General features: G+C 33.7%; 4 protein-coding genes across 4 annotated transcripts; 3 read left to right on the top strand and 1 right to left on the bottom strand.

Annotated features, from left to right (window-relative positions):
- Positions 1–2,864: 2,864 nt before the first annotated feature.
- On the top strand, positions 2,865–4,187 carry LOC133200654 (perlucin-like protein). The gene is made up of 5 exons (XM_061336429.1): positions 2,865–2,916; positions 3,118–3,218; positions 3,451–3,541; positions 3,705–3,957; positions 4,121–4,187. The coding sequence occupies exons 1-5, from the start codon at positions 2,877–2,879 to the stop codon at positions 4,152–4,154; spliced, it is 519 nt and encodes a 172-aa protein (XP_061192413.1). The 5' UTR covers positions 2,865–2,876; the 3' UTR covers positions 4,155–4,187.
- Positions 4,188–5,288: 1,101 nt separating this feature from the next.
- Positions 5,289–8,252, top strand: LOC133200546 (perlucin-like protein). Its single transcript, XM_061336329.1, has 4 exons — positions 5,289–5,319; positions 6,106–6,206; positions 7,395–7,485; positions 8,020–8,252. The coding sequence occupies exons 1-4, from the start codon at positions 5,289–5,291 to the stop codon at positions 8,250–8,252; spliced, it is 456 nt and encodes a 151-aa protein (XP_061192313.1).
- A 2,787-nt stretch (positions 8,253–11,039) lies between these two features.
- LOC133200584 (hepatic lectin-like) lies at positions 11,040–14,234 on the top strand. Its single transcript, XM_061336373.1, has 4 exons — positions 11,040–11,144; positions 11,782–11,872; positions 12,212–12,440; positions 14,166–14,234. The coding sequence occupies exons 2-4, from the start codon at positions 11,797–11,799 to the stop codon at positions 14,218–14,220; spliced, it is 360 nt and encodes a 119-aa protein (XP_061192357.1). The 5' UTR covers positions 11,040–11,144; positions 11,782–11,796; the 3' UTR covers positions 14,221–14,234.
- Positions 14,235–15,748: 1,514 nt separating this feature from the next.
- On the bottom strand, positions 15,749–22,970 carry LOC133200582 (sushi, von Willebrand factor type A, EGF and pentraxin domain-containing protein 1-like). Its single transcript, XM_061336372.1, has 7 exons — positions 22,875–22,970; positions 21,287–21,536; positions 20,975–21,046; positions 20,459–20,626; positions 17,872–18,030; positions 16,377–16,535; positions 15,749–16,147 (listed from the first exon to the last, which is right to left on the bottom strand). The coding sequence occupies exons 1-7, from the start codon at positions 22,968–22,970 to the stop codon at positions 15,861–15,863; spliced, it is 1,191 nt and encodes a 396-aa protein (XP_061192356.1). The 3' UTR covers positions 15,749–15,860.
- Positions 22,971–24,775: the final 1,805 nt, after the last annotated feature.

Genomic DNA, 24,775 nt, shown 5'->3' with positions numbered 1-24,775 from the left:
AAATTTCGAAAGCAGAAGAAATGCTCTAAGAATATAACTCCAGGATAATGAAAAGGATGTAGAAAACGAACAGTGATCGTGATCTCATAATAAACCTTCAAACAATACTAATCTGTGAACAGAGCATAAACACGAACCCTTGGAAATTCCATAGGTGGAATCAGGTGCCTAGGAGGAGTATGCACCCCCTGTTGACCGGTCATATCCGCTTTTAGCCCTATGTATTGATCAAGTAGACGGAACATTCCGTAGTCAAAATAAGTATATAAAAACAATGGTCTAACAATTGGTAGGAAACAAAGTCAGCCAAAATACGACTCAATGATAGGCTATATTTGCTTATAAGGTCATTATAAGGACCATAGAATTTACGAAAATGTTGACTGTAAACAAGTTTGTTGAAATCCCTGTAACATTAACTTATTTGTGAGTAGCCCTGTCTCGGTTTAAAAACTGATCGTGGAAAGTTACTACACAAATAAGGAAAGTTGACAATAGAAAGTTGAAATCATCTGGTTTGTTATATCATTTAGTTGCAAGTTGGCTTGAGTAACTTTCGCTCTGCGAGGACGTTGTGTCTAAGATTGTTGAGAAACACTTTAAATCCACTTAAATCAAAGAATAATGACTGCTGATATCGTTAGCCACTTAATTGGTTTTGAATTTGAATCTTTCAGATAATTCACATGTATTTTTAAATAAAGAAGAGCAAATGGTGATCGATAGTATGAATGTAATGAAATAAGCTTGAATTTTGTATCCAAGACAACAATAGTTTTAGTAAACAATGCATCAAAATTCCACACCTTCATTGAAATTTGACTAAAAATTTGAATAAAGTCTCTAAGTACATTTATATATTACTTTTTCTACTAATGGTATCGTTTAGTTGAAACTAATTGCTAAATGTGAAGCCAGGTGATTAGCACTAAGGTGTTTAAATTGTGTCTTGACTTGAACTTCTTAAATAAAATTAATTCTGAGCATATTTTTGATTGCGATATCAGAGGATCTTTCTTGTTATATATAACTTAAAGTGTTGTTATAACTGAAAGTCGTTAAGAAATGTAATTTTTAATGAATGTTAAAGCCTAAATTTATAAATCATGTGTATTCTTCATATGTACAGAAAATTATGTTCATGTCGTCTATGTCCTAAGGGTGTTTTATGACATTGATCATGATTTTTGGTGTCAAGTCAAAATAGGTTTCAATCGATCAGATACACTGTACAAAATCATATTCAGACAATGTCATATTCAGACCACAATAACGTAGGTGGAATCAAAATAAGATTCAAGTAATGTTCAAGTCAAGGTCAGATTCACGTGATGTCAAGTTCACGATAGTAAGATTAGATTCAAGTGATTGAAAGTTCTGATTCAAATGATGTCAAATCAAGATCAGTATCATGTGATGTCAAATCAAGATCAGTATCACGTGATGTCAAATCAAGATCAGTATCACGTGATGTCAAATCAAGATCAGTATCACGTGATGTCAAATCAAGATCAGTATCATGTGATGTGAAATCAAAATCAGATTCAGGTTTCCTCAAATCAAGATCAGATTCACGTGTTGTCTCACCAAGAACAGTTTTATTCTACGTGATGAAATGTGATGGTATGCTCAAAAATTCAATTAAGCAATACAAATTGTGAGCAAAACAACATAGACCTCTGAAAACAGAGGTTGGATCAGGTGCAATGGAGGTGTAAGCGATGAATAATATTGCATATTTGTTTGAGAACTATGTTTAGTATGTTTTGCTTTAATTGTCTTATTTGTGTTTACATATACATGACTTTTTTGATTATTCTGTCATTAATTTTACTAAATAAATGACCTCTTCTTTTCCTCTTCTGAATGTTATGTCTTGTCTTTTCCCTAAAATCTCTGTCTCTGTCTCGAAACAACCAACTAGTGTATTAATGCAGCAGAAATTTCAAAGTCTTCGGGATTAATATTTCGAAAATAGCAGCCACTTTGGGAGAGGATCTATCATTTTTTATTACATTCATTTTTCTAGTTTGCCGACATTGGCTTAATTATGTACAAAACGTAACATCAGAGTCGATTAAGAGGCCACATTCAACGCGTGTTTGGAAATGTCGACCACTTACAAACAAAGAAAATAATTTGTATTTTATCTCGATTTCTACCCCCCTCCCCCGAAGAAAAGAAAAAAAATAAAACATACAATGTGTCAATTAAATTTTTGCTAATTGATAATATAGGCGTATTGTATATTTGGAAGGTGCCATAGTTTGCCAGCAGCGTGACACTATTCAATGAAATAGAGGAATTTTTTTTTCAAATAACTCAAGCAATGCGGAGATAATTTGAAAAGTGTGTCATGCGAGTTTGTTTCAAAGTATTTGTATCAAATCAGGACTGGAATAGTTTTAAAAAATATAAAACTTTAATGAAGAATGATATTATCTTTCAAGAATAAAAAAATGCAGTCGGCAAAATTAGATTTACAAATTTATGCTAGAAAGGCTTAAATTGTACAATACATAGCCAGCATTGAAGTATCTCCAATAACAAATTTTTTGTTGTAGTTCCAACATTTGTTGTTGTTGTTGTTGTTTTTTTTTTTTAATTTTTTTTTTTTTTGGGGGGGGGGGGTAAAAAAAAACAAGATTTTATAATCTTTCCGTATTACATTCATTTTGCATTAATACAATAATTAAGTAGTTCTGTTTAAAAAGTATTTCAAATTTATAATTTTTTAAAAAGATCTTAAGTAACTCTGATCCACAAAAAAACTTCTTAAAAGGCAATTTATAAGTTTGTTTCAAATTAATATTGTCCTTCTTGTGTGATAGATGACTTAACTGACCGGCTATACTGATAAGGCATTTGTGATCAAAATGGCGAAGCTTTTAGGAACAGTCGTGGTGTTTACCTGTTGTGAGTATTTTTTATTATTTTTGTCTTTTGACAATTAGATATTTTTAAATGTACCTTAAAATGCCATGAAATCAACAAACTAAATTCGATTTTTTGATGTTTCAGTTTTAAATAAAAAAGAAATAAAAATGTTTATTCTGAAAAATCTAGAGAAAGACTTCTAGTCTTCTAAACGGCTTCATAATATTTTTTTTTTATCAGGTGCACTTGTCGTGTTTGGTGCCTGTCCCTTAGAATGGTCTGAATTTCAAGGCGAGTGCTTGCATTTCAGCAGATCTGCTAGAGGCTGGGTTGACGCGGCAGTGAGTACATGTATAAGCTTTTAATTATCATGAGGGCTCCCGTGTGAAAATCCAAACTTAAGTATCTTGAGTAAAGCATTTAGTATTTTAAAGATAAAAAAGAGTTTAGAAACGCATATGTTTAGATGATCGGATGTATGCGATTAACCACAACCACATCTTTTTCCTCATGAAAATTCCAGATCTGAAAAACTTCCGTACATTGTACCCTTGTATTTTTTATTCTCCGTAGAAAGACTGCAGGAAAATGGGAGCCTACTTATTGACAGATGACAATGAAGATAAACATAATTTTGTTACCCAGGTCCTCACAGTTTTACACGGTCAGTATCTAGTAGTATTAAAAAGGGGGTTGGGGAGGAGCTCTTAGTGTACGATTATACCTGATTTTACAACGAAAGATAGGGATTTTTCGAAATGTTATTCATTAGTTCTTTGAATCCTGCATATCAGTAATAAGCATTGAGATTGACTTCCTAATTTCAGAATTTCGGGAGACAGCATTTTGGGCAGGCGCCGATGATTACATTTTTGAAGGTCAGTGGCGCTGGATGGAAACCGGAACCGCTATAGGGCCATATACAAAATGGGCTGCCGGGTATCCATCTAAAAACGAAACTACAAACTGCCTCGTTATGAAGTTTGTAGGAACCGACCTGTTTTGGATGGACGATAACTGTACCCCATACCACCACGGCAAAGAATATGGTGGAAACCATTATTACGTGTGTGAAAAACCGTGAGTACTTTATAGTTCTTTGTTCATATGACGTATCTGCATAGTTCAAAATACACAAGTATGCAAGGGGTACATTATTTGGACTACAAAAAATATGATTTCATGGTTAAGAAAACTCAGAGATTTTTAATTTATAATGAATTGTTTTTGATTTTGCTTTCAGATCCGACTCTGGTGGATCAAGCGTCATTGGCTGAGAGATAACTCTATATTATTCAATTATACTGAGCTAAAATGATTAATAAAAAAAAATACCTGTTCAGCCATTTTAACTTTTTGAAACTCAAGACACAGATCTATTCAATGAAAATTCTTTAGAAAAAGCATAAGAATATTGCTAAACATTCAGAATTTAGTCATTTGTGAAAATACGATAATCAAAATAATAGGCATAATATGTATTTTCTTGTCTCAACGAAACATCACTTAAAATGGGCCACCCAAATACTGCAATTGCATTTTAAATGTTGTAGGGACAAAGATGGCCGGCGATTGTGTCATTTTGAATATCAACATCTACAAGTAAGCAAAGGACTTAGCTTGTTCTTGTTGAATTATTTTGATTAATGACCAGACTCTTTCGATGTCTTGACATGTTGCGTTCAGATTTATAATGTCTGTCTGTATTTATTTGGACAGAAGGACAGGGAATCTACCATCTTGAAATAACAAACAGACGAGAGAACAGAATGATAGCCTGAAAGCAAAGTTTTAGTTTAGTAGACAAATGCTTTAACAAATGAAAAATAAATATTGTGTTTGGGACAAAAATAGATTGTCAATTTTGAGATTAATTTTGACTGCTTTGTTTTTGCAAGATAAATAAGGATGCTTTGTTGCATTGCATTGAAAAAAATTGTCTGATGGTAAAATCTGTGAGAAGTTCTGCTGTTCGTCTACCAGAACGCTGAAGATAAAATTTGAACTGACTCTCTCTCTCTCTCTCTCTCATTATTGACTTCTTTGACTTTAGAATTTTCTTTGAATTCTTTGAATTTAGAAATGAAGAAACATCAGAACAGTTTTAACAAAAACCGAAGATCATAGCAGAACTGGGCGTCAATAAAGTCAATATATGTATAAATATAATTAAATATACATCTGAGGAAATATAACAACGCATGGAGGGTTCACATACTAGGTTTGAAAGGGCCGAATTATTTCATAAGTAACGTAAACATAGATCACAGAAACCATGTAAGTCGGACAGGTTATAGAAAGCTGGACAGTTCCAGGCTCTGGGTCATTTGTACTGTATAGACAGATCTTAACATGAGTGATTGAGATATAGGTCATTATATGATAATATTTCGTGCCATAGAGGACAGGACATGATTCGACATCTTATTCTCATTTCAGCAGGTATTTAGTTTTTACATGTTTGATAATTTAATTAGCAAAATAAGAAATTTTGCATATCTTTTATATTTGTTCCAAGCAAAAATAAATAAAAATAAATGCAAAGACTGTGTACACCAGGTGGTACGAAATCATCTAGTGTCAAAATTTGAAGAACAAGTTCACCAAAATATATGTGAGCAGATACCGATACAGGGAAATTTTTCCCCGGGGTTTTATTTTCGCCACCTTTCACCCTCACAGCACGCAAGTGGGCGACTTTTAAACGGAACGAATTCAGGAAAGTTATCATTATCTCATTAACACGAATGTTGCTATGGAACGCCAAAGGGCTCAAAATTCCAACTGTATTTCTTAAAATGTACACAATTCAATCTTAATTTGTAAATTGTAAATCATAATTTCAGAATTTGTCAATTGTTCTATCACAATGTGTTCATTGTAACTATCCAATACAACATGACTAATGTGAAACGTAAATGCAAGTTAAATATGTCAATGTTCATGTGTGATTCGAAGACTTTGCGATTTGTCTACTGGCGAAATGTAAATTGTACTTTCGTGATTTGTAAATTATGCAAGGTTTACATGTATATATTGTAAGAATAACAGAGTTGGAATTTTTAACACGTTTGCTTTCCATATGTGTCTGGGAGAATTCAACACGGAGCAAAATTGTTCGCAAAATTAAAGGGTGAAATTAACACGGGGCGAAAATAACTCTTTCTGCAATAGTAACCTTAATCAGATTATTATCTTAGTCTCAGAAAAGTTTTTCCTCTTTTTCAGCTGTTGCCTGCACACTTTGTAACTGCCCCCTCGACTGGGCAGATTATGATGGAGAATGTATGTTTTTTGGTCATGATAGGAGGGACTATCTCGGTGCTCAGGTACTTAGCGTAAAAACAATTGGTATAGTATAGGAGATTTGAACAAGTACCAACTTCATGTGATATCCCAATGAAACTCTAATAAATGATATTTTAATTCTTACATTTATATGTTTTACATGACGTCACAATCCAGAAATCTTCAAATGTTTTGTGGGGTTTTGCTTTCCAGACGCGCAGGAAAGTCTGATCCCATGATCAACTTCATATTGAAAATTGACTGTCAATTTCGTTAGTATTGTCATTTAAGGAAACGCATTGGTACATGTAAATATATTCAAATCATTCATACGAGAGGAATGTATAATGGACATTTATTGCATGAAAAAAATATCCATGTTTCAGTTATTTTTCTCTGGAATAGTTGTCAAGCTAGATACATCTGTTTTATATTTGGATATACATTAATGGTAACCTAAAAACAAAACTTTATGATAAAGGTGATGACTTCAAATTTTCTATCGTCAACTTCCCTTACTTATGCAGCAATATACACTTATCACTTGCATATGGGGTTTACGACTCTCAGCTGATTCGAGGCGTAAGAACATGCTCTACGTACGAACAATTTCTAAGACGAGGCAAGCTACTGATAAACAAGTTGATAAAACAAGGATATCAACAGTTTCAGTTAAAGTCATATATAGCAAATTAATGACCTTCTCAATGTATCATTAAGTCAAATGCTGACTGACTTTTTTCATACTAATTGTTAGGCCATCATTTACACACTGAGTTGTCTACAGATTTTTCTGTTTTCCCTATCAGGACAAGGAGCACACGGAGGGTGTGCCGGTCGCCGGAGGATGCTCACTCCTCCATGACACCTGATCCCGCCTCCGATGTTTTTGAAGGCCCGTGTTTGCTATGCTCCCGAATTCTTTTGTTTAAATATGAGATTGAATACTGTTCCTTATCTCATTATTTCATCTATCATGATCAGAGAGAGCTAAATGAAATCTTTCCTTATTTATTGTAAAATCAGTTTCCGCAAAATATCCTACACGCTAAATATATATATATATATATATATATATATGTATATATATATATATATATATATATATATATATATATATATATATATATATATATATATATATATATAAGAATTATTTTTTGTTGATTTTGTGTCATTAGTGATTAACTACAATACTGACTATACTTTATTATTTCTATATTGTGCAGAGAGATTGTAAATCCAAGCAATCATATCTAGCAACAATTGACAATGCTGCAAAAGCCACCTTTGTACGACAAGTGGTCAGTGTAATGCACAGTAAGTATTTACAGAACGATTATTTTGATTAGCGTGTGTTCCGGTGTAGAATCATGCGTTTTAGATTTTGATCGGATTTACATGCAACGTCTAGATTCGCGTGCGTGAAGAATCGTTCATGTATAGGTTTTAATCGGCGTTAATCGCACGGAATCCTTCGTGTTATTTGATCGTGCGTGTATATCTTGTCAACAACAACGATACAGCCGTTGTAAAAAGCTAATTTTTTCCTGAGTCATTGTTGTCAACCTACCTGAATTTCATAGCCAATTCAATGGCACATCGTAAAATCAAGGTTATTCGTTTGATTCCATCCTCTCACAGATCATTTGTGTGCGTACGCTCTACGAAGTCCTGTTTTTTTTGGGACGATACAACATTATATAAACACATTTCTTTTCTACATGTGTATGTACGAGTTGAAGTTCGGCAGATGATTTAGCTACTCAAGTTTACTTCAGGAAGAAGATTTCAATAGAGTAAACAATTATTTACCTTTTTAGCTTTACACCTTTATTTATTCCTACTAATAAGGTAACCGTTTGTATCGTTATTGGACTGGGGCCTCAGATTTTGCTATTGAGGGCTCATGGAGATGGCTGGAAACCGGAGCGGCGGTAGGCCCCTACACTAATTGGGCTGACGGACGACCAACCAATAACGGGACATTCAACTGTATGATGATGGAATGGGTGGGAGACGATCTCAAGTGGGTAGATGTGGAGTGTAACCATAGAGACGTGACCTACATATGTGAAAAGCAGTAAGCTTTGACTATACTCATACATTATTTTTTCTTTAAAGACAAATTTTTTCATTGATACCGTTTTGCTTCGGCATCTCGAAATCCCTTTAAATTAATTGTGACCAGGAATATGTCTTATACTAAGTAAAATTGTAGAGCCATGCATATATCTAATATGAGGATAATTCTGAAGTGACTCGACAGTCGAAACCTTATTACATGTATCTACCGAGATTTAATTTTATCTGATATCAACTATAATCTTTTTTTTCAGAATGAGCAGTCCTTGAATGAATTGGATGTTTTTATACTACTTGAGGGGAATAAAAAAATGACATTCATTTCCACCCGAGTTTCCATTACATAGCTTCATGTGAAAAATATATATTAACACTTCACTTTCCAGATGGTAGTGTCTGCGTAGTTGCAACTTAAGTTTTTATACTTATTTGTACATGTAGTTAACACGAGGCCAATGGGCCACATCTCTCACCTGAGCACATTGACTAGGAAGACGCAGAAATCAGTTCAGTATTAAAATTGAACGCCGGGGGCAGGGGAGGGGGGGGGGGGGCAAACTTTAACTTACACTGCCTCAGGATGATTCTTTATCAATATTACTTCTCATGGCTTTGCTGTTCTTAAACACAGAATTTTAAAGATCATTTTCCCTATGTTTTCCTTTGAACTCTGATTTCTCATTGTGACCCACCCTACCCACCCTAAACTTGAACAAATTTGAATCTACACTACCTCAGAATGCTTCTATATTAACATGACTAATCACGACTTTGCTGTTCTTGAGCAGAAGATTTTTTCAAGATGATTCCTATATAATCTTATGCAAAACTTTGACCCTCTGTTGTGCCCTCCAACTCCCTGGGGGTCATAATTTGAACAAGCTAGATTCTACAATACCTAAGGTTGCTTCTGTATAAATATGACTGATAATGGCTTAGTTATTCTTGAGAAGATTTTAAAGATATTTCCTATGTAACGTGTATGATCAGGTTCTTACAAGGGATATATAGGTTTTCCTTTTACTCTGTCTGAGGTAATGAATGGAATGATTACTAAAACACCACTGTCTGAGGGTATATCACACAGTACTTAAATTTTCTCTCATCAAGAGACGTTAATGGGTAAGGTACTACTTGCACCGTGTTTCTCCCCTAGGTTCCCATTGATAGACTCATTCTTCTGCAGATTTACTACACCCAGAACCTATATTATCAATTCCATAGGATACATGCCACTTGTGTTTATATCTTTTATACTTTTATTTTGCTCATACTCTTAAGGTTTTCCATCCCTAATAAGACAAAATTTTCTATCCTTAAATGTCCATCACGTACAATATACTATAATATTAATTGGAAGTATTTTACTGTAGAAAAGGATTTACCAAGCGAAAGTTTAGATAACTAAGCAGTAATTAATTAGCTACATGTATTAACAAAGATTACATTGAAGTCTATGGGGACAAGCGATTTTTTAAAAAAAATAAAAATACAAACAATAAGAATATCAATTAATAATGTGGTGGAATGATGCATTAAGACATAAGAAATAGAATTGTTTTACCATATAATTTTTTTTAAATTCTAAAATTGTTTAAAATTATTTTTTTTATTAATTAAAATCAGAGGGAGATAACTCTTACCAAAATGCAAGGTCATAAATTAGGACACATCCAACCCTTACATCCTAATAGTAATAAATAGGAATTATTGTATTTCGTTATCTACCCCCCCCCACCCCCCCCCCCCCCCCATATTCATATCTGTATTTTGTTTTTTAGATTTCTAAGTAATTCCCGATGTTAATTAATTAATTAAAACACTAAAAGATAAAGAAAACTTCCATCAAGGACAATTTTCATTATAAATAAAGCAAAGTACAGTTCTCTTCCGATTTACTGGTATTAATACACAAAAAAGTCCATTATTATTATAAAGTAGTACAGACGAACAGTAATGTTTTGTTCCTCGAAAGACAAAAGTAGAATGTAGTTTAATATAGATGAAACAATATTTTTTGGCGATAAAGTACTTTTGATATTACATCTAAATTCTTGTCAAGCGATTTATTGCGATCTAGTTCTTATCTGTACAAGTCTAAGAGCATTGTAAAGTATACTGACCTGTTTGTGGAGGTTATGTTGTACATTACAATATTATGTCTGTCAAATGTGAATTCTCTATCAACGGGGTCAAGCGGTTGATAACATTACCAACAAGATGAAATCCTTGTGCTTTGTCTTTCTGATCATAGCAGGTTTGATCATCTTCATGATTCATAAGAATTTTTAAGTTGAGAGTACTTTTTTTAATCAAACTACTTCTTTTCAATTGCATGTTCATGAGTAGCCTTCAGTTCAAATGAAATATATGTAATACATGTACAAAATGTGTGTATCTGTTTCCTTTTCTTTGTCTTGATTTAAATACATGTTATGATATTTTGTTACATGAAGCTAAAACTAACTTCAGTAACAATCATTTTTTTAGTCAGTTGGTTTTATATACTCATTTATTTTTCATAATCATGAAAACCTCAAAGGTAATGCTACATAATTGAAACATCAATTTGATTTTTGTAACTATGGCGAAGGAGAAAAAAAATTGTTTTATGTGTTTATACTGAATTTATGAAATATGTAAATTTGTGTGAACCGGTTTGCCCTGTAGATTGGGCTGAATTCAGAGAAGAGTGTTTATTTTTGTTTATTACAGTGATTTCAGCAGTACTCTCGGTTTGCCCTGTAGACAGGGCTGAATTCAGAGGAGAGTGTTTATTTTTGTTTATTACAGTGATTTCAGCAGTACTCTCGGTTTGCCCTGTAGACTGGGCTGAATTCAGAGGAGAGTGTTTATTTTTTGGTCATGACAGACGATCATGGTTAGATGCAGAGGTATGTTTTTATAAATAAACTATATTTTAATTGTCTGTTTTAGCTCTATATCTTTCGTTTAACAGTCAGCAAGCCTGGTTCACTGATAGTCTTTCTTATACATGTAGTATAGAGAAGTAAATTTGCTTTGCCTCCCTACCCCTCACTACTATATATATATATATATATATATATATATATATATATATATATATATATATATATATATATATATATATATATATAATTATATATATAATCATTATCTTTTTATTATTATTATTTGAATATTTTTACCTTCAACAGACAATTTCATTTACCTGGTATACTGGGTATTCAAAAAAAAAAAAAAAAAAAAAAAAAAAAAAAAAAAACTTAGGTATTTTATCAAGCGATATATTAGCAGTATTTTAAGAGGGTAGCAACTTTCGGATGTGCATTAAAAGTTCGATTGTTTACATTGTTTGGGCTTGATTAAATGTAGAATTTATAAATTTGATCAATTGCCATTGTCTCTTTTAGGTAAAAATTATGAAAATTTTCAAACAAGCCATCAAATATTAACGAGATCTTTTTATGAGATTCAAGAGAACGGTTGTTCAATTTTGGCATGCTTGACAAACAATTTATTTGCGTTTATTGCATAAATTTATTACAGAGCCACTGTCGACAAATGCATGCGTATTTGGTGTCCGATGATAATGCAGACAAACACGATTTCATCTCCAAAATAACGAGTGTTCTTCATTGTATGTCGTCTACCATACTTTATTATATAAGCTCTGTATTTTGTGACTAAAACACACCTACAAGGATGCTGCTATACTGTAATTTACAGACATTTCAAACTTCACTGTGAACTAAAAATTAAGCCTTTAAAAAAGTTGAAATCGTTATGTCTTTTCAACATTCATGAAGTATATATTTCAAAACCGTTGTTAAGATAAGCAGTCTTTGATAATGATTTAAACAGTTTTTTCTTTTGATTGAAATAAAGCTTTTTACTCCATGCTTGTATCAAGACAATGCTTACTTTGCTATACGGGTGATGTACTATTTCTTTAACACTACTTTTATCATTTTAATAGCACTGCGCCAAAGCGCCTTCTGGATCGGCGCTAGCGACTACGCAGTTGAAGGGTCGTTCCGTTGGTTGGAGACGGGATACCCAATCGGGAACTTCTCAGCGTGGGGCGCTGGTAAACCCACAAGAAATGACACGAACAACTGCGTGCGCATGTTTTACAATGGGGACACGTTCAAATGGGAGGATTACAACTGTAATGATAGATACACGTACTTCATTTGCGAAAAACCGTGAGTATTTAAACATACACGGCTGGAAACAAAATATTGAATAATTAAGATTGTATTCAACGAGTGCTATAATCGCCCGCGTGGCGCAGTGGTTAGAGCGTCTGCTCTAGAGTCGCGGCGTAAGGAGTTGATCCTTACGTCGCGGGTTCGATTCCCACTGTGGGACGTGGAGACCGGTCCTTCGGTTGAGGCCGTATAAACCGTGTGCAATAGGTGTTGGCACGAAAAAGATCCCTCACTGCTCAATGGCCGTAAGTGCTGAGTATAGGACAAAATTTGCAGCTCTCCACCGGCAAGTGGTGGCGTCTCCATATGAGTGAAAAATTCTCGAGAGGGACGTTGAACAACATACAAACAAACGAACAACGAATGCTATATATCGTAAAGAAATAATTAATTTGTTTCATCATTACGCAGTTCAGAATGCTGAGATTTACTTCCGCCATTCGATCAATCCCTTTTTAGCTCACCTGAGCCGAAGGCTCTAGTGAGCTTTTCTGAAAGACAATTTGTCCGTTGTCTGTCGGCGTTGTCGTTGTAAACTTTTCACAATTTCATCTTCTTCTCCAGAACTACTGGACTAATTTGAACCAAACTTGGCACAGAGTATCCTTGGGTAAAGGGAATTCAAGTTTGTTTAAACGAAGGGCCATGCCCTCTTCAAAGGGGAGATAATTACAAATTAGTGAAAAATTAATGGCATCTTTTAAAAATCTTCTACTCAAGAACCACTAGGCCAGGAAAGATGAAACGTATATGGAATCATCCTCAGGTAGTGTAGATTCAAGTTTATTAAAATCATGACCCCAGGGGGTAGGGTGGGGCAACAATGGACTATCAAAGTTTTACATAGGAGTATATAGGAAAAAAAATTAAAAATGTTCTTCTTAAGAACAGCAAAGCCATAATTAGTCATATTTATATGGAAGCATCCTCAGGTGGTGTAGATTCAAGGTTGTTCAAATTATGACCCCCAAGGGTAGGGTGGACAATGGGGTGGGCGGAAATAAACGATCAAAGTTTTACATAGAAATATATATGAAAAATCTTCTCAAGAACAGCAAAGCCATTAACTATTCGGAAGCATCCTAAGGTAGTGTAGATTCATATTTGATAAAAATCATGAAACCCCCCTCCCCCCCCCCCCCCCTTGGGTATAGGGTGGGGTCACAATTGATGATTAAAGTTATGCATAGGAATACATAGGACCTTTTCTTTAAAAAAATCTTGTTCTCAAGAAGAGCATAGAAGAAGCATCCTCAGATTGTGTAGATTCAGATTTGTTCAAATCATAACCCCCGGGGGTATGGTGGGACCATAATGAAAGTTTAAACTTGTAGGGAAAAAAGTCACAGTTAGTCAGGAGAAATATGTAAGCATCTTTAGTTAGTGTAGATTCAATTTTGTTCAAATCACACCCCCCCCCCCTTTTCAGGAGTAGGTCGGGACCACTTATGCATTAAAGCTTTTCAATACTGAACTGATTTCTACTTTTTTTTCCTAGCCACAGTGCTCAGGTGAGCGATGTGGCCCAATGGCCTCTTGTTAGGTTTTGAAATACAATGTACAGTGTATTGTAAAAAGAGGTTCTTCTATGTAGGTTATTTTTCAATTAACAAACCCTGCATTGTACTCAAAAATTAAAACTGGTATTTTCTTTTTGATCCATCTGTAGCTTTCATTGTTTTTGAAAATTAATTTTAGTGTGTTTTCTTTTTTATTTAGAGCGGAAGGTGGAGGTTCTGCCACAACTGAAAAAACTCTTGTTATTGGAAAATGAGAAGGAAATAAAAGGGAAAAAAGAAAAAAAAAATATGCGTGTTCAATTTTAAACTCAACTAATTATTACTTGATATTTTCAGGTATAGAATGATGTTAAATACCAGTTCTTTTATTTCATAGTTATAAAATAAAGTATTTGATAATTAGTACAAGTTTGATAGTTGGTGATATTACAATGAATTTAAAAAGAAAAATGAAAGTGAAATCTATGTATACATTATTCACCCTAAGTTGTTTGTTTGCCTACTTGTTACTCGTACTTGGGTATAAAGCAAAAAATCGTACGTCTGCTTCATAAAACAAAACGCAGCTTTTGTGAAAAATTCATGCAGGTTGCATGCATCATTTAATAAAATGAAAATAAAAAATAAAAAAGACGAATGATGAACCTGATAATATTTTCATATTCCATTTGATGCCTGAAGTGTCCATAAATAACTTATAATTACATGTAATGAAGTGATCTAATATCAACTCATTTTTTAAACATTTAAATAGATTAAAGGAAAGTTGCTCATTACTAACACTTCCTAGAGAATTTTTGAAGGTAAAATTTCGAATTTCCAATTAAAATTTACCTGTATAGTTGAAAGAATAAGCTACACACCTGAGAAATATTTTTCCCCATATCGTGTCGCAACATATTATCCCTAAAAATCGTTTTAAATTTATAGGTACATTTCATCAGTTCCATAAAAGCTTTCATCAATGCTTCATCAAATTCAAATCTCTAAACGACCACATTTTCCTTTGAAGTTGGAACGCAAATCGCATACGATTTTTATGGAAAAGAAATAAGAAAGGCTTCCTATGAGAAAATGTATACGGTACAGTCTAATAACATCCTAGCCTGAACAAATTATTGTTCTACACATTATTTTTATAGAATTCATTTTTAAGAAAAGAAAATACTATCTAGATTTCTAATTCAAAAATAATGTTATTGCCATGAATTCAACTTTGCGTACGATAATGTTATCCATTATAAACACTGAAGGGGTGTACAATGATTTATGTTAAGCTCGAACTTTCTTTATCGCCAAGAAGATGCCAAAAAGCAAGTTTCTGACCTTGATAAAACAATTAATTGAAACGGAATAAGTTAAAGGTATACGTAAAGGAAATGTTGAATTGATCAAACAATTATTCAATTACCCAGCATTTAATAATGCTGAAAAATCAAAAAAAAAAAAAAAAAAAAAAAAAAAAAAAAAAAAAATTCTGTATGTTGTGATTGCAATTCGTCAAGATGTCTTCAAACCATTAATTCAATAATATCCTTTTCGTTGAGGTCAAATAGTGATTTCAAGGCAAGATGATGGAAGATAGAGACATCGATTTTTGTTCAAATCATTTTTAACAAATGATATACGACTCGACAAATCGATGTTCCCTTGAACAACGCTAAGATTGAACATTCTATAAAATATTTGGTTGCCTTTTTTAAGAAGAAAAAAAAACCATTTACTCATATATTTATATTCAATTGGCAATTAATTTATGTTTTCTGTTTTACTTTTACCATTTGTTTTAGTTTGAAGACAAGATAAATTCAATGGTAGCTGTAGTCATGTCCTACGAAATATAAAAAGCGCTCAAGTTTCATCAAATATGTCCATAAAATATGATTGACTTCAATTAATCATCACTTTTTCGATTAACAAAGTTATCAGACATTTCTTTATGTAAGTACCTGACAACATTTATAATATCTGGAATCATTATCAATAGAAATACGAAACTAAATATGAATACACCGGAACTTCCTATCGCAATTGCGCTCGGGCGCGGATCGTGCACACTGATCAAACTTCTCAGATATGCATTTGTTCTTTTTCTACTAATGATTAATTCTTTCTTGATTCTAGCAATCCATCCGTTAAGAGTTTGGTTGTTGATGCTACTCCCTCCGTTGTTTGTCGAATCTGGAGACGATAAACAATAGACAATGCAAACAAAACCTTTTTTTTCATATACAAAAGTGTTCTGATTTTGATGCAACAAGTGCAACAATATATAGAGATACTCCAGTACTAATATAGGTTGGATTACTGATACTTTTGCGGTATTTTTTATCATTTATTATTTGTATATATTACAGAAAATTGCCAATATAGAAATATTTGTAAAAGATAAGTATAGCGTTACATGTACCTGCACACTGGAAAGTCGTGGGAGACCACGTCCCAGACGTACATTTAATTTCATTATCAGAACTTGTTGCACTAAAGCCATAGTGACAAGCGTATATAGCCACGTTATCATTCACCAGGACATCAGCACTAGTGATGTTTGGTGCTGGCCCACAGGATGCTTAAAGTATAAATAGGCGAATCAACGTTGACCAGTCTCAAATATTCTATAAGCAGTAATTCGTGAACAGGGTAAAAGCTTGGATGTCTGAAAACACCACAATTTTGATTAGATACCTATGATGAATAAGCATCCTCTTAGTTTATTTTAAATACATTTATGCAGTTTGACTTAATTTTTTAAGAGATTCCTTAATACAACGCTTTGGAATCCTTTTTCTGCATTTTCCATTTCTTACATCTACTTAAGTACTGTTTCAACTTTCATTCATAATGGGTCGATTTTAAGAGCTAGTTTTTTAATTAATATATTTTTAAATCGTAAATGGAGAAAAAAAGGGGATAACACCAATGTTAATAATGTAGAAACTTATAGTGGCGAAATTTATTGAGCATTTCCAGGAAGAAACTGCGTCTTTCACTCAATCGGATAGTAATTCCTTTTGACGGTCAACTAGTCAATTAAAGTTCCTTCCTCTGAATTAAGATGGAGGTCAAATTATGGGATTTCTGATGTCAATGTCAGGTTTAGGAAGTTGGTCGAATGACAGATCCTCCAGTCAGTTACCTTTCAGTAAATTGTCAGTCACATTTCAGGTAAATTAATGGCATATCTTTATTCTGTGATGCAAGTTTTATCAGAGGTTGAATGTTTCAGTAACTCTTGTTACATGTAAATAAACAAAATATGTTTGTGAAACATCGATGCCCCCGAAGGGGTCAAAGGTAAAGTTTTACAAATGCTGGTCCAGCTTTCAGGTCAAGGTCAAGAGTTCAAAAATGTTGGTACCCAAGACATAAACACGTGAAATATGAAAGCCCTGGTTCTAACCATTCAGAAAATATGGCTAAGGTAAATGTATTCTAAAAACTGGTCAAAATCAAAGGTCAAGTGTACAAAATGTTTTCATCGAAATAAGGGTCTTGTCACAAGGAACACTCGTGAAATATGAAAGTCGGCGATATGGCAAGGGTAAATGGTTTTCAAAATGCGGTTATTTTCCAAAGACAAGGTCACAATTAAAAAAAAATATTGGCAACAAAGGAACATATTGTCACAAGGAAAGTGCGATGTAAATTAAAGCCCTTGCACTGACTTTTCAAATGTTATAGCTAAGGGTTAAGTTCTTTTAATAGAAGGTCAATCTTAAAGGTCAAGGTTAGTTCGTCTTATCTGGATTTAAAAGCAAAATGTATATTATTAAAAAAGGCTATATTTATCATTTTATAGCATAGTTCCCGGTTGAAAAAAAGCTGTATTATAGTTAAAAAGAAAAAAAAATAGATCGAAAAATCAAAAAAAAAAAAAAGTCAAACATAGATTCTGATCTTCTTACCAAGGCAGGAAAACGTCGTTGTTTGCCACACAGATTGCGAACAGTTGATTAAACTACTTCCGCTTTGTGGAATATAACCACCTTGACAGGAATATATAGCAATATTATTCAAAACCATCAAATCAGCATTTGGAATGGAAGGCGGTGATGCACATATCTCTAAATTAAATGAACATCATTATTTAGTTCTCAACACAGGCAAAAAATTGTCATTGAAAATAAATGTGTATCATATTTTTGTTGTTTAAACATCTATAATCTCATTTGTTCGCAGTCCATTATTTGGTAAACTATGCCTTTAGTATCTTCTTAGTAAAGATATCTAAGATTGACTTGAGTTACTTAAGATCAGGGCCCAGTTCTACAAAAGAACTTACAACTGCACCAGAACATGTCTAAGCAAATAATTTCCTCTTTATATTATTAAACAAGAGGCCCATGGGCCACATCGCTCACCTGAGCACACTGGCTAGACTAAGGCACAAATCAGTTCAGTAATGAAAGGGGGGGGGGGGCTTGAATTTTAAACTACCTGATGATGATGCTTTCATGTCAATATAACAAATGAATTTGTTGTACTTGAGAAGATTTTAAAAGAATTTTCCCATTTATTCCTTTGTAAAAATTTGATCCCCCATTGTAGCGCCTCCCTATCTCAGGGGTCATCATTTGAACAAACTTGAATCTACATTACCCGAGGATGCTTCCATATCAATAAGACTAACATAGCTTTTCTGTTCTTGAGAAGAAATTTTTTTTTTCTATATGTTCTTATGTAAAACTTTCGATCCCCCATTGGACCCCACCCTACCCCCGGGGGTCATCATTTGAACAAAATTGAATCTACACTACCTGAGGATGCTTCCATATAAATTTGACTCATCATGGCTTTGCTGTTCTTGAGAAGAAGATTTTTCCTATATATTTCTATGTAAAACTTTGATCCTCCATTGTGGCCCCGCCCTTTCCCCCGGGAGCCATGATTTGAACAAAATTGAATCTACACTTCCTGAGGATGCTTCCATATAAATATGACTCTTCATGGCTTTACTGTTCTTGAAAAGAAGATTTTTAAAGATTTTTCCTATATATTTCTAAGTAAAATTTGGATCCTCCATTGTGGCCCCGCCCTACCCCGGGGGGTCATGATTTGAACAAACTTGAATCTACACTACCTGAGGATGCTTCCATATAAATATGACTCTTCATGGCTTTACTGTTCTTGAGAAGAAGATTTTTAAAGATTTTCCTATATATTTCTATGTAAAATTTTGATCCTCCATTGTGGCCCCGCTCTACCCCCGGGGGTCATGATTTGAACAAAATTGAATCTACACTTCCTGAGGATGCTTCCATATATATATGGTTCTTCATGGCTTTACTGTTCTTGAAAAGAAGATTTTTAAAGATTTTTCCTATATATTTCTATGTAAAACTTTGATCCTCCATTGTGGCCCCGCCCTACCCCCGGGGGTCATGATTTGAACAAACTTGAATCTACACTACCTGAGAATGCTTCCATAAAAATATGACTCTTCATGGCTTTACTGTTCTTAAGAAGAAGATTTTTAAAGATTTTTCCTATATATTTCTATGTAAAACTTTGATCCTCCATTGTGGCCCCGCCCTACCCCCGGGGGTCATGATTTGAACAAAATTGAATCTACACTTCCTGAGGATGCTTCCATATAAATATGGCTCTTCATGGCTTTACTGTTCTTGAAAAGAAGATTTTTAAAGATTTTTCCTATATATTTCTATGTAAAACTTTGATCCTCCATTGTGGCCCTGCCCTACCCCCGGGGTCATGATTTGAACAAACTTGAATCTACACATCCTGAGGATGCATCCATATAAATATGACTCTTCATGGCTTTACTGTTCTTGAGAAGAAGATTTTTAAAGATTTTTCCTATATATTTCTATGTAAAACTTTGATCCTCCATTGTGGCCCCGCCCTACCCCCGGGGGTCATGATTTGAACAAACTTGAATCTACACTACCTGGGGATGCTTCCATATGAGTTTCATCTTTCCTGGCCCTGTGGTTCTTGAGAAGAAGATTTTTTAAAGATGCTATTCATTTTTCACTAATTCTTAATTATCTCCCCTTGAAAGAGGGCGTGGCCCTTCATTTGAACAAACTTGAATCCCCTTCACCCAAGGATGCTTTGTGGCAAGTTTGGTTGAAATTGGCCCAGTGGTTCTGGAGAAGAAATCGAAAATGTGAAAAGTTTACAGACAGACGGACAGACGGACTACAGACAAAATGTGATCAGAAAAGCTCACTTGAGCTTTCAGCTCAGGTGAGCTAAAAAGCTTATAATTCTATTCTTTAAGAATTGGAAAAATTGTTGTAGAGAATAATTTAAATTAAAAAGATATTAGGTGGTGAAAAATTAATTGAAAGTCTCAACCAGGGCTTGAACTGGCATACCTTATAGAATCACTGATAGTACATGTACATGTATCAATTCTATTACTAAAGTTTTAAGCAAGGAATTATAAGAAACCAAAAAAAAAAAAAAAAAAAAAAAAAAAAAAGAATTAGGAAAAATATTGACTTCATTGTCTAATAGTTGGTATACCTTCACAAAACATTGTGCTTGACGTCCAGGACCCGTCAATACAGGTTATGATGACGTCATATGAGCTTTGATAGTAGCCAGGCATGCATGAGTACATCGCAGCACTCCCATTACTTACTCCCTTATTGATTTTATAGGCGTTGGCTAAATCTGGTGGATCCGGACAATCTAAAAGAAGAAATGATTAAATTTATGTAGATTTATATAGAATATTGTATACAAAATGAAATAAAGATTTCAACAGGACGAAGGAAGATATTACGTTATTTTTTTCCTTTTTAGTAACTTCTAATGTCTCGAAGTGATAAATAAGGCACAAGCCTTTAATTCTGCCTAGGAACTAAACTTTTAAACCCATTCCCAAAGTCTATTATTTAAACCTTGCAAACAGAAGAGCCTGGCAATGTTCAAAATGCAATTTTCAAATCATTTGTTATTTCTTATTGCCGAATGATCATTTTACAAGTAAATATTTAATAAGCAATTTTCTTTTCAAAAGGAAATCAATTATAATACCAGTAGGTGTACACGTAGTTTTTAAAGTCGTCCAGTCCGCTGAACATTGATTAGTTCCGGTGCAAGGGGATCCTTCAAAGAAAATGAAATCATAAAGAGAATTATAGATCATTGAGCTACTGGGAATGGAATAGAGACGCAAAAAGTATTGAACTTTCGCCACACAGTACCTCCTCCCCCAAGTAATTGTTATGACACATAACGAAAGATAAATATCTTTAAAACCAAATCTGATAATTATACACACTAAAAACATTCTGTATATCTTTTTGAATTTTTATATTTAAAACTTCTATAAAAAAAAGAACATACCAGTTAATTCGGCTACTTTCACCGTCACTTCAACACTTGTATCTTGTTGATTATTATTTCCGCCACCCCATTGTCCACCAACATAAACAAGGTATCCATTAGACGTTGCTATGCCTGGTCTCCATAGCAACACTTCCGTTTCAGTGTATCCGTATATGATGGCGCCATATGGGTCTGCAGAATTGTCAATCATAGCGCTACCCCCAGCATAAAACACGTACCCAGCGTTGTTTGATGTAAAAACTTTCATCTGAATGAAATTTATTGAAGATATGTCACGAGGATTTTTGAACAGATGTGCGGTTCAGTATAGCGGAAATAGCTAGTAACTGTTCAAAATCTACAATGTTTTCATCAAACATGTATATATACTTTAAGGAAGGTACCCTTGACTAAGAATAGTATATATCCTACAACATGAAATGTACACACTAACTAAAAAGTATTAAAATTAAATATGGTAAAATTAAGTTCTTATGGTCTCCATAGTGTATGCTCTGATTCTTTGATCAATACATTACTTTGATATAATATGATACATTGAAACTGTGATATAAAATCTTGATTGACTATTCAGGGGTGTGCAATTACCATCGCCCGACGCCCGGGGCTACCAATTTTAGAGGTCGGGCTATCATAAATCTATACTGTGTTAGCCCGTCGGGCTAGTAAATTTAAAACGAAAGTATGAGTATATTTACGTCGACTGAATTGATGTACGAATTAACTTTATTGTAAAATCATAATCTTAAATTCGTTTTAACCTATATGTATTGTGTGTTGCTATCGCCAGTTGTTTCAGTGACAAATATAGTCGATAAAAATAGGGAGAAGTACCTGACAATAACAAGCGCAAACCAATATTTGTTTTATTCATTTCAACTTAAATGTTTTTTTTTTTTACCTTTTTGTAATACTTATACATGTATTGTTTTCGGTAGTTAATGGGCTAGTGACTGGCAACCTCGGGCTAGTAACTTGCCTACTGCCACTAGCCCGACGGGCTAGTAACTAATTTTTGTAATTGCACACCCCTGCTGACTATGATACTTTTACTTTTAGGAGAATTAAAGTATTTTTATCAGTGACATTTTAGAAACGACTTTTGAATATCAATTAAAGTAATATTTCAGTCTAATAACTATATGATGTATTTAAAAATAAGACGAATTAAAACAATTTATTTTCCAATTCATAGAAAAAAAACATTTATTTACTTTTGAAAAAAAAAAGATCATTATACATGTATACAGTAATTACTTTGATTTACAGTAGTATAACTTTGGTATTTGGATGAACTAACCTGACAACTTTATTATAATCAAAGTAAACTATAGTTATTCTTAGTAAACTTTCGTCAATTGTGGTTTAAGTAAATGGAGTTTCATTTTTAAAGTGAGTACTAAATAAACCTTATCTGATGTCGTCAAAGTTTTTGACTTTGACAGACTTTGACAAAGTATACTCCGTCCTTTTTTTTTAAATTTGTCCAGCCTGTAGGTTTTCGTCTTTAAAAAAAAAACATCAAATTTCAAAGAGGGCAGTGAGTGCTAAAATGTTGAATCTTCAAATAGTCTCATCAACTGACCTGAACAGAAACTAACGTTGTGTCTAAGCTATAAACTGAATCTAGTGTCACGCGGTCCACTGTCGGTGACGAAGGATCTGCGTTGTTTTTATCCATGACGAAAGAGTTAGAGAAATGTTTATTACAGGAGTCCAGTATCCAGGCCTGTATAAAGAGGTCAGCAGAGGAACTCTGTAATTCTTCTGTCCCCCACCCATCACGTGCACATGCCACATAGTTTTCTGAAATGAGCAATTCATCTACATTTTATGGTGGCATACTGTTCCTTTATGCAAGTTATTTTTCTATTGATTATGTCATCATGCAAAATAATAATGCCAATATGGAACATAAACACTGAATTGTCGACGGATTTTTCCGTTATTTCCCGATCATGACAAGGAGCACACGGCGGGTGTGACCGGTCGGCAGGGGATGCTCACTCCTCCATGGCACCTGATCCCACCTCTGATGTTTGGAGGTCCGTGTTTGCTCTGCTCCTATTTTGTATTGTATAATGGACTTTTGAGCTTGAATACTGTTCGTTATCTCCATATATTTCATATATCAACAAGTAACATTACTATCTTGACATGCAAGAGAAATGTTATCAATTAACAATTTGGAAAATATTCCCAATTATCAAACATCGCCCAAATGTGACTTCCAACACCCTACATGTAGCTACTAGTTTTTTCTATAACCTGATCAGCATATCCAATCTATCACAAGGTCAAATGCTGACTGACGTTTTTCATATATAAATTGTTGGGCCATTATTTACACACTGAAATTTCTAAGGATTCTTCCGTTTACCCGATCATGACAATGATCACTCGGCGGAGGTGACCGGTCAACCGGGGATGCTTACTCCCCCATAGCACCTGATCCCACCTCTGATGTTCTTGGAGGCCCGTGTTTGCTCTGCTCCCGACCTGTACCGTTTAAATGGACTATGAGCTTTGTACTGTTCGTTATCCCCATATTTCATGTTGACATGCAACTTATTTATGTTGACATGCAAATTACTTACATTTACATGCAAAATTCATTTAGTATATTGATATACAGCATATTCATATCGATATAAAACTTATTGGTATCGATATACAACTTATTTATGTCGGCATGCAACTTATTTATGTCGGCATGCAACTTATTTATGTCGGCATGCTAGATTAATATGATAAGATTAATATATCTCTATATATTTCATGTTGTCCTGCAACTTATTTCTATCGATATGCAACTTATTTATTTTGACATGCAAATCATGTATCTTAACATGCAACTTATATATGTTGTCCTACAATATCATAATGCACACATACTGTAGCATAAACCCTGGTCATGGTTATAAAGCAAAGAAACTAAGTGCATATTAATTAGCAAGGGTTCTCACAAAATTGTGAGTTTTATGGCCCATGGGAAAGGATATTTAGGGTCTTAGGATTGGACTCTTTCGAATATTTATTGTGAAAATAAATTAATTTGATGGGAGTCTTTTCAACTAAATGTTGAAGTGAAAATAAGCAGGGGTAATTCTATCAAATTTGTGAATTTCATGACCCTGGGTATTAGGGCAGGGTTGTGCTGAATCTTAGTGAAAATGCCTTATGACAATGATTTTTTCAGCTTTTGGGCATCTAGAAGCCAAACAGAAAAAAATGTAATAATCAAGTATATCTTTATTGTATTTTTGAAATTCTGGACCACCTATCTGTTGATATATTTATGTTGCATGTTGACATAATTATTTTACATGTTAACATAATCTATCGAAAGGTAATTTGCTTATAGGGGACAGAAATATGCCACCAAAATATTTAATACATTGTTATCTAAAAACTTGTAAAAGTAATTTGATGTCTTAACGTTTTCAATTTGCTAGCCTTTAATAGAATATAGTAATTTATTGCAAA

This window comes from Saccostrea echinata, unplaced genomic scaffold (assembly GCF_033153115.1).
Source record: "Saccostrea echinata isolate AGI-Se365-2 ecotype Australia unplaced genomic scaffold, CSIRO_AGI_Sech_v1 ptg000040l, whole genome shotgun sequence".
NCBI lineage: Eukaryota > Metazoa > Mollusca > Bivalvia > Ostreida > Ostreidae > Saccostrea > Saccostrea echinata.
Note: the sequence above shows the minus strand (reverse complement) of the source record. Positions and strands in the feature narration are given on the sequence as shown.

Coding starts and splice junctions, on each gene's coding strand:
- LOC133200654 (XM_061336429.1), top strand. CDS start 2,877: ATGGCGAAGCTTTTAGGAACAGTCGTGGTGTTTACCTGTT. Junction 2,917..3,117: donor AGTCGTGGTGTTTACCTGTT/GTGAGTATTTTT, acceptor TTTTTTTATCAG/GTGCACTTGTCGTGTTTGGT. Junction 3,542..3,704: donor GGTCCTCACAGTTTTACACG/GTCAGTATCTAG, acceptor TCCTAATTTCAG/AATTTCGGGAGACAGCATTT.
- LOC133200546 (XM_061336329.1), top strand. CDS start 5,289: ATGATTCGACATCTTATTCTCATTTCAGCAG. Junction 5,320..6,105: donor TCTTATTCTCATTTCAGCAG/GTATTTAGTTTT, acceptor CCTCTTTTTCAG/CTGTTGCCTGCACACTTTGT. Junction 7,486..8,019: donor AGTGGTCAGTGTAATGCACA/GTAAGTATTTAC, acceptor CCTACTAATAAG/GTAACCGTTTGTATCGTTAT.
- LOC133200584 (XM_061336373.1), top strand. CDS start 11,797: ATGCATGCGTATTTGGTGTCCGATGATAATGCAGACAAACACGATTTC. Junction 11,873..12,211: donor AATAACGAGTGTTCTTCATT/GTATGTCGTCTA, acceptor TCATTTTAATAG/CACTGCGCCAAAGCGCCTTC. Junction 12,441..14,165: donor TACTTCATTTGCGAAAAACC/GTGAGTATTTAA, acceptor TTTTTTATTTAG/AGCGGAAGGTGGAGGTTCTG.
- LOC133200582 (XM_061336372.1), bottom strand. CDS start 22,970: ATGGATAAAAACAACGCAGATCCTTCGTCACCGACAGTGGACCGCGTG. Junction 21,537..22,874: donor CAACGTTAGTTTCTGTTCAG/GTCAGTTGATGA, acceptor AATTTCATTCAG/ATGAAAGTTTTTACATCAAA. Junction 16,536..17,871: donor AACGACGTTTTCCTGCCTTG/GTAAGAAGATCA, acceptor TTATACTTTAAG/CATCCTGTGGGCCAGCACCA.